Source organism: Eucyclogobius newberryi, unplaced genomic scaffold (assembly GCF_026437365.1).
Source record: "Eucyclogobius newberryi isolate DKJ021-1_F unplaced genomic scaffold, fEucNew1.0.hap1 SCAF_8, whole genome shotgun sequence".
Taxonomy (NCBI): Eukaryota; Metazoa; Chordata; class Actinopteri; order Gobiiformes; family Gobiidae; genus Eucyclogobius; species Eucyclogobius newberryi.
Window position 1 is genome coordinate 14,557,286 of NW_027316500.1, and position 9,178 is coordinate 14,566,463.

At 40.6% G+C, this 9,178-nt stretch overlaps 1 protein-coding gene across 1 annotated transcript in view; it reads left to right on the top strand.

Annotated features, from left to right (window-relative positions):
* The window catches only part of dst (dystonin), an 85,460-nt gene extending 76,316 nt beyond the window's left edge, over positions 1–9,144 (top strand). The window contains exons 86-105 of the mRNA XM_072437346.1: positions 438–593; positions 682–888; positions 1,034–1,153; positions 1,366–1,535; positions 1,627–1,786; positions 1,992–2,186; positions 2,257–2,385; positions 2,460–2,603; positions 2,812–3,000; positions 3,078–3,207; positions 3,381–3,544; positions 3,634–3,796; positions 3,866–4,020; positions 4,081–4,155; positions 4,285–4,302; positions 5,885–6,002; positions 7,216–7,406; positions 7,583–7,687; positions 7,994–8,123; positions 8,198–9,144. Coding sequence (XP_072293447.1) covers positions 438–593; positions 682–888; positions 1,034–1,153; positions 1,366–1,535; positions 1,627–1,786; positions 1,992–2,186; positions 2,257–2,385; positions 2,460–2,603; positions 2,812–3,000; positions 3,078–3,207; positions 3,381–3,544; positions 3,634–3,796; positions 3,866–4,020; positions 4,081–4,155; positions 4,285–4,302; positions 5,885–6,002; positions 7,216–7,406; positions 7,583–7,687; positions 7,994–8,123; positions 8,198–8,451 — 2,973 coding nt within the window. The 3' untranslated portion in view covers positions 8,452–9,144. The remainder of the gene's footprint in view (positions 1–437; positions 594–681; positions 889–1,033; positions 1,154–1,365; positions 1,536–1,626; positions 1,787–1,991; positions 2,187–2,256; positions 2,386–2,459; positions 2,604–2,811; positions 3,001–3,077; positions 3,208–3,380; positions 3,545–3,633; positions 3,797–3,865; positions 4,021–4,080; positions 4,156–4,284; positions 4,303–5,884; positions 6,003–7,215; positions 7,407–7,582; positions 7,688–7,993; positions 8,124–8,197) is intronic.
* The last annotated feature ends 34 nt before the right edge of the window (positions 9,145–9,178 follow it).

A 9,178-nucleotide genomic window follows, 5' to 3' on the forward strand; every position in this document is an offset into this window, starting at 1 on the left:
AAATTAAGTAGTAGATGAAAGATACATATACTATAATTAATTAAAACATTAGATTAGATTTGTAACGTCATCAACACTGAATTAGTGGTCTGTAATGAGTCTGAACCACCAGTCTCGGCTGTAGCAAACGGATGTTGTTCAGTGCTGCTGTTTTCTCATTGAATTAAAACCTCATTGCTTCACCATTAGCCTGCTCGAAGAAATCAACTTTGTATAAAAAGGGAATAGAAAAGGTCATAGTATGCTAATCCTAGATGTTGTTTTCTGATTAAAATTAAGATTTGCCCGGGTTTATTAGACAGGACAGTGTGTGGTACAATCCTGCACTACGGCGCCCACTGTGACCTAAGCACTACTGAAGGATGGGTCAAATCCAGAGGACAAATTTCCCTACGAGCATGTATAAAAGTTTACAATGACCCATATGTTGTTGGCAGGTTAAACTGGAAGAGGCTTTGACTTTGGCCACAGATTTCCACAACTCGCTGCAAGACTTCATAAACTGGCTAACGCAGGGCGAGCAGACGCTAAACATGGCGTCATCAGCTTCACTCATTTTAGAGACCGCATTGTTTCAGATCGATGAACATAAGGTATGTTCTCGTACAAAAACCAAGCTAGTAATACATGTATTTAAAAAACAAAAAGAAAAGTTTTTGATACTGTTTTCATTTTGTGCAGATGTTTATAACAGAGGTAAACGCACATAGAGATCACATCATCGAACTGGACAAGACCGGGACACAACTCAAATATTTTAGCCAGAAACAAGATGTGGTCCTTATCAAAAACTTGCTGATCAGTGTGCAAGGCCGCTGGGAAAAAGTGGTTCAAAGGTCTGTGGAGAGAGGTCGGCTCCTGGACGACTCAAAGAAAAGAGCTAAACAGGTACAGAGATTTGTGCTAAAAATATGGCTGTTTGTTCCCATTATCCGAACATAGCCCACTCGACAGAATTAATAATAGTATTAGTCTTTTTGTGATTTAAAAGTCAAACTAAATCATTTTTTAATTTGTCTCTATTTGTCACCAGTTTCATGAAAGCTGGAACAAACTGATGGAGTGGTTAGATGAGTCTGAGAGGAGCCTGGACTCAGAGGTGGAAATTGCAAATGAACCAGACAAAATCAAGAGTCAACTGGTTCAGCACAAGGTAACTTAGCTTTTTGTAAGAAACACTGAATATTATGCAACTACTGTCCAGTGCTGATTTTGGCATATAAACTGGTGAGTTTTGATCTTGCTTTGGGGTGGTTCTTCCCTTTTGATCAAATTTTCTCGTCACAAAATACACCATCCATTATCTGAAAGTATTTGCCACAGACATGTACTTTTATTGATGCACATGAATTACATGTTATCCAGGATTTTCAAAAAGCTCTTGGCAGCAAACACTCTGTTTATGACACCACGTCTCGAACGGGCCGTGCCTTAAAAGACAAGACCTCCCTTCAGGATGACCAGCAAAAACTTGAAGACATGCTGAGTGAACTCAGGGACAAATGGGACACTGTTTGTGGGAAGTCAGTTGAGAGGTAAGAAATTGCACTGCCTTTGTTTCTTCACAGTAACCACTATTAGATAATATGAAGCGCTCTTTCTCAACTCACTGATTCCTGCTCCTAGACAAAACAAGCTGGAGGAGGCCCTATTGTTCTCGGGCCAGTTCACAGATGCTCTGCAGGCCCTCATTGACTGGCTGTACAGAGTTGAGCCTCAGCTGGCTGAAGATCAGCCAGTTCATGGAGACATTGACCTGGTTCTAAACCTGATAGACAACCACAAGGTACGATGCTCTATGCTCTCATCTTTTATGAGATCAATTTAACAAGCAACCTCAAAATCAACATTTGACCCTAACCCTAAACTCAACAAACATGGGAAATACACATTCATCGATCAACTAAAAAAGCCCATTAAAGTTATCTGTGTGTCAAGGTTTACAAGTGAAAAAGTGGAAGTGCTAATACTCCTGAAATCTCTTGGCACAGGTTTTCCAGAAGGAGATGGGGAAGAGGACAGTCGGTGTACAGGCGCTCAAGCGTTCAGCTCGAGATTTGATGGACAACAGTCATGATGACACTTCGTGGGTCAAAGCTCAGATGCAAGAGCTAGGCTTACGCTGGGAGAGTGTGTGCAACCTGTCAGTCTCCAAGCAGGCCCGTCTGGAGCAGGCTATGAGTCAGGTAACAGAGAGGCTCATTCCCCAACAGGACAGGAGCAACAGTGAGCCTCATGTGTGCGCTCTTGTTCCAGGCTGAAGAGTTTCACTCCACGGTCCACATCCTGCTGGAGTGGCTGGCTGAAGCTGAGCAAAGTCTGCGCTTTCATGGCAGTTTACCTGATGATGAGGAAGCACTGAGGGCGCTTATCGAGCAACACAAGGCAAGACACTTTGTCCGCCAGTTACATAGTCATCTTTTATGTATATTATGTAATGTTATCGAATGTATATACAGGACTTTATCAAAAAACTGGAGGAAAAGCGAGCGTCCCTCAATAAAGCCACAGCGTTGGGGGAGGCTATTCTGACCATATGCCATCCTGACTCTATCACAACTGTCAAACACTGGAACACCATCATCAAAGCTCGATTTGAAGAGGTCAGGATTGCATATAAAACAAAAGTTAACTACGGTTCTATTTCCTCCCCTCTGACCACCAGAGGGTGACGCTGAAAGCACTGAATGATTTGCTGCACACAGGCAAAGGGAATCATTCAGTTATTTTCAGTTGGATTGAAATAGAACACAATTCATAGCACTAACTTTTCTTTAATTAGTAAGTCATGTTTCTAATATTGGTGAGCAGGTACAAGCCTGGAGCAGACAGTACCAGCAGAGACTGACCACAGCCCTGAATGAGCTGCTAGCCACTATGGATCTACTGGACAAACTGCTGATGTGGTTGCAATGGGCAGAAACAAATCTTGGTGATAAAGACAAAGACACACTTCCAGAGGAGATAGAGGAGATAAAGAAGCTCATAGCAGAACATCAAGTAATAATACATTTCTAATATTTCAAAAATACATTTTCTTTCTCAAATTGAAGTTTTATCATTGTTTTCCCCTGAAGGCATTCATGGAGGAAATGACAAGAAAGCAACCAGATGTTGATAAAATAACAAAGACCCACAAGAGGAAGGCTACCATGGAGCCTCAAGTCCAGTCGCACATCCCAGTGCTTGAAAAGGGAAGAACAGGAAGTAAGTATCTTGAACAGGGCGTGACCCGAGCCATCTGGTCCAGTGTGGAGTCACAGAGTGCAATGTAGCACCTGGCATGATGTCAGCGCCGCTCTGTGCCTGCAGTCTGCAGTTGTTCTGAGATGAAAGAAACTGGATTATTACATGCTGAAAAGTCCCCTTTTTACTTACAGGAAAACGCTCTCCCACACAAACAATGTATGCTTCAGCCACACAGGCTCCTATTGAAACCAAGAACCCACAGGTTAACCTGCTGGTCAGCAAGTGGCAGCATGTCTGGCTGCTGGCTTTGGATAGGAGAAGGAAACTAAATGATGCCTTGGACAGATTAGAGGAGGTAACCTGTCATTAGAACAGCATTACAAGAATGGTTATTGCAGCTCTTCAGTCTTCGGTACATGTCATCTTTAATTACTATTTTTGCAGCTGAAAGAATTTGCCAATTTTGACCTTGATGTGTGGCGTAAGCGCTACATGCGATGGATGAACCACAAGAAGTCCAGAGTCATGGATTTCTTCCGCCGCATGGACAAAGATCAAGACGGCAAAGTGACGCGACAAGAGTTCATCGAGGGCATCCTGTCCTCCAGTGAGTCTCAGTCTCTCGTAGAGGAGTTCCCCATCAGACATGTTTCTTAAATAATGTTTCATGTCCTAGGATTCCCCACCAGCCGACTGGAGATGAGTGCAGTGGCCGACATATTTGATAGAGATGGAGATGGTTACATAGACTACTATGAATTTGTTGCAGCTCTACATCCCAACAAAGACGCTTACAAACCTTTGACTGATGCAGACAAAATTGAAGATGAGGTAAGACACAAAACAAAAACATATACAAATATTTTTTTTCTAACATTGCTTTCCCTTTAGGTGACAAGACAAGTTGCAAAGTGCAAATGCCCGAAACGTTTCCAAGTGGAACAAATTGGGGCCAACAAATATCGGGTAAGCAGACACTACTTAAAGATATACTTTTTACAGTATATCCAGGGACTGGCAGTCTAATTTAGTGAGTCATTTATCCACTTCCATCAAAAGTCTAACCTTTACTATTTCTGCTCCTCATATCACCAGTTTTACCTTGGAAACCAGGTACACCGCCCTCTTCCTTGTCTCTCCCTCTGCTCTGTGCCTTGTCAAGCCTTTCTCATTGGCCATATTTGCTCTACAACTAACACTCCCAGGCCATATTCCTGCCTGGTTCTAGCCTGGAACTCAGAAGTAGAAAAACAATACTTATACAGAAGGAAAAACTGACCACTCCTTTTTCAGTTATAGATACAGGTAGCAAGCAGTAGAGAAGCTGCTTTTGAGTTTCAGGAAATCATATTAATTTATTATAGCCCATTATAATCCATATATCTAATAAATCATGGCGCATTTATTCATCAGCTTTGCCGTTTGGTAAATAATGCTTTCTGTGTGCTTGCCTTGCCTTTGATCAAGCTCAATATTGGCTGGCTTTATTTTATTTTCATAGTTGGGCATTTCTAAAGCTAGACACTGGGTTACCTTTACTTTGCAAATATTGTTTAAAGGCTGCATGGCACAATAAGTAATAGTGTATTTATTATTACTAATGAAAGCTGCTGCTTTCTGAAACTTGTTGCAGTAAGGCTGGGTGGAGTTGTGATTGATGCGATAGTGGCACTGTAACAATACAGTATAAGACTTTTGCATTGTGTAACACTACACTGAAACCACGTAACTCTTTTGACAGTTTGGTCTCGTTCACTGCTTACATGACTCCATAATCGGCGATGAGACAATAGCAAACAGGGAAAATCACAATCATACCTCACACCTACACGAAGTATTGGAAAGCTGTATACTGGTAACTTTTAAACTGGTTAAGATGTTTCATGTCCATTTTTTAAAAATCCATCACCTTGTATTTAATCATATGTATTTAATCACAAAATTCACCATAAAATCATATTGATGATCAAGCAATGCAACATTATTAGCCGTATGAGCCATATTCCAGTCCACAGGGAGTCATCAGTGTATGGTCATGTTTGCGTGTTACACTGTTGTGGATTGTAATGATTTGAATCATTGGTGATGTTGTGTGCCATAAGAGCGAGCTACTGTTTCTCTGCATCACTGTCAGTGCACGGCGTTAGCTGTGTGTAGTTGACTGCAACAATGGACTGCAGGAGACTGCTGTAGAGTCTGACTGTGATGTGAAACGACAGAAAGCATGCAGTTGTGATTGTTGTCTTGTGAAAATGTGATTGATCTTAATTTTGGTCTTATCCAAATGGCTGACATTTGGCTTGTGTCACCACAATAGCTACATTTACCTTCATAGTAGTAGAGCCATTAAAGGCTGCAGTACCACCCTCTAGTGGTAAAGCACAATTAGTGCTAGACAGTGGTAAAAAAATAATAATCACAACAACTGTGACAATGCAACAAAATGGCAGAGGCAAAAAACAAACACAACTTTAAGTCAAAATCTGCTGTAGTTCTATCAAAGCCTTGTATTGCCTCAGAGTGCTGATGACACAAACAAATAAAAGGCAGTTGGATTAAGCTTTCTGTGTCTATGTTAAAATTTGCCTGTGAGACACTGTCATGCTGCTGTGTAAAATTACAGAAAAAACAATCCTATCCTTGAGATGGTTTTCTCTGTAAGAATCTATGTATTGACTGTGTGTCTGTGCTGTAGTTTGGAGACTCCCAGCAGCTGCGTCTGGTGCGAATACTGCGCAGCACGGTCATGGTCCGGGTCGGGGGAGGATGGATGGCTCTGGATGAGTTCCTTGTCAAAAATGACCCTTGCAGAGGTAAAAAAAAAAAAAAAAAGGTTTAAAAAAAAAAAAAAGGATTTACCTCTTCTCTGATAATCAGTAATTTCCCACTGCTCTGTACTTATTTACGGTCATACAAGACAGTGAGACTCCAGGTCATACACATCTACGGTTAAACAATGTCCCGTAGCCCTTTTCAACAATAAAAACATGTGAATAAATACAAAAAAAAAACTGTGACGAGCCAGGGCTTTTCAGTTCTACAGTTTAGAAAAGGAAGTGAATGGATGTTTCTATTATAAAGCCGTTTAGATCAATATTGCAGTTTACAGATGACAAAATGTAAAATAATGATCTACGTATGTTAAAGCTTAATACAAAATAAACCCCCAAAAAACAAAATGTCTTTACATTGTATGTATTGTGCATCGTGCAGCTTCTCCTTCCCTGTAGGATCCTGTTTTTCCTGCTAATCCCTAAAACTGTTGAACAATATGATTTCTTCTAGTTCATCACCACGGGAGCAAAATGTTGCGCTCGGAATCAAACTCTTCAATTACTCAGTCTCCTATAGGTTGGCAAATCTCAAACTTTCTCCTTCATGAACCCATCTGTGGTATGTGTGCATTGAGTGGTGCTGCTTGTGTTTGGGGTGAAATGTAGAACTGTGTGCGACTCATGTCCTGTGGCCGTCTTCACTCGGCTCACAGTCTTCATGCATGTCACATCAGCAGCTCTTTTAAACGAGCTTTTTCTCTTTTAGCATGAAGTGGGTGATAGTAACAGCAGCTTCTTTGCAGGTTTTGCTTGACAATCAATCAAACAAACAAACGACTAACAACAGTGATGGGTGTTTTGTGACAGCGCAGCAAAAGTGTTTGTTTGACACTGCAGTAGCTGCATGCCACGCAATTGTTCAAAATGTAGTGTTTTTATTTTGGGGCACTTGCTTTTTTAGTTAAATTGCTTTTATTTACATTCAAATTAAAACATTTCAGTTCTGTTCAAATGTTTTAAAGATAAGATTCTTCTGAGACAACAAACAATGTTTGTCAATTATGTTGTTTAATTATTATATATTTTTTTTAAACCAGGCAATTTTCGTTTTTTAGCTTTATTTAAAAGCTTCATCATCATCATCATCATCATCATCATCATCATCATCATCACCATCATCACCACTGCCAGAATACATATGTTTTATGTTATGCTTTAAGGCACACATTTTTGATTTGTTCTTTTTTCTTAGCAAAAGGCCGGACTAACATTGAGCTGAGAGAGAAGTTCATCCTCCCTGAAGGCACCACTCAGGTCATGGCCAGTTTCCGCTACAGAGGGCGCAGGTCCCGGCCGTCGTCTAGAGGCGCGTCACCAAACAGATCTATGTCCAGTCTGAGCTGTCCCGCTCACCATGCCATGCCTGTGACAGGGACACCCAAGGTAAAGGCTCCAAAGTGCTCCTCACACCCAATCATCTAATCACACCTATCCTATATTTCATCTGTTTTATATTTGATTATCTCATCATTTTTTATTCATTTTATCATCACGCTTTTTTTGTTTTGTTTTTGATTTGAAAATCAGTTTGTGTGATTTGATTTGCCATTGTTCCCCAGACTCCCCAACAAATAATCCGCAATTATGATAAGCCATGGCTTACAAACAGCAAACCCTCCACTCCTCTTAAATCATCCGACTCCTCTGGGAGTTCTCCAGCAGAGGTATTGTCACGTGTGATGCAGTCTATTGTCAACCTGTCTCACTGACCCTCTCAGACCTCTGACCAAAACCTTTCACATATTATCCAATATATTTACTATGTCCAATGTTTTGGTTGAGTCTACTGCTTTTAACTTCATATTTGGCCTTGACATTCTTTCTCAACTATCTTTTCAGTAACTGTTGCTGTGTCATGAATAATTGCATGCTGAATGGGAAAAATGTTACAGTTTTTATAATTTTTTGCGATGTAATGCTTTGCAACAAAGCAATCTCCAACATGTAATGTATATGATTTCCTCTTACAGAGTACTCCAGTTCAAGGAAGCAAGTTACGTCTTCCTGGATACTTATCAGGGAAAGGATTCCAGTCCGGTGAAGAGGGGACTCTCATCAATGCTGCTGTGCTGAAGGCTCGTGCGCAGATGGCAGGCTTAGGTAAGTACAGCAAGAGAAGTCTGACCTTCAACTGTTGTGTTCAAGTATTCAGTTAAGTCTTTGTGTCATTTCAGAGTCAAAGAAAAACTTAAGCAGACCTGGAAGTAAAGCAGGGAGCAGAGGCAGCAGTCGCAGAGGAAGCGACGCTTCAGATTTTGACATCTCAGATATTCAGTCCGTGTGTTCGGACGCTTCTGAGACTGTGGGCGAAACGAGCCGGGCAACGTCCAGATCTATCCTTCGCCAACATGGGGCGAAACCATCCAAGATCCCCACACCTCGGAAGAGAAGCACTCCCAAAAGTAAACTGGCAAAGGCCTCAAAATGATAGGCCTTGTGAATGAATGACAAGACGTTAGTTGCATCCAATGAGACACTGGAAACAGATACTTAAAGACTGCAAATGTGTTGAGTGTTATTTAAACTGTTGCAAAGATGTAAATTATTCTGTTAAGAGGCAATATGTTTTAATATTAAGTGTGAATGATTATGGCCTTGATTTTGTTTGTATTTATTTTTTCTTTTTGTGAAAAAGTCAAGATTGTTTTTAAGGTATTTTATTGAAGCAAAACCTGTGCAGGTTTGATGAACACTAATAACGAAGGCAATGTGAGAATAGTGCTCTGAGAGTTACTGAATGTACTGTATTTATGTATTTGCTCATATGTGACTGAGTGGTGCATTATTGAACCATTCAATGCATCGCAGTGAACTATTTAAGTCCTATGCTAAACTGCCAACATGCATTAACAACAATGCAATATAACTGAAGCACTGCAAAAACATGTACTCTGTCTAGTTAAACCAAGTAGCATAATCCTTGTAATCACTGCGCTTCATGTCCACAGCCCGGTTCAGTTTGCCCACTTTAGCCTGTGCTTTCACCTAAAAACGACACTTTATGTAAACATTCTCATGTGCATCCATTTGTCTGTGTATTTTTAATTTCGGTAGAACTGAAATTGTTCTTGTAAAATTAATTTGTAATAAATTGCTTGCACCAAGCTACCACTGAAACATATCAGCTTTTGTGTTTTATATTTGATTTAATCGTC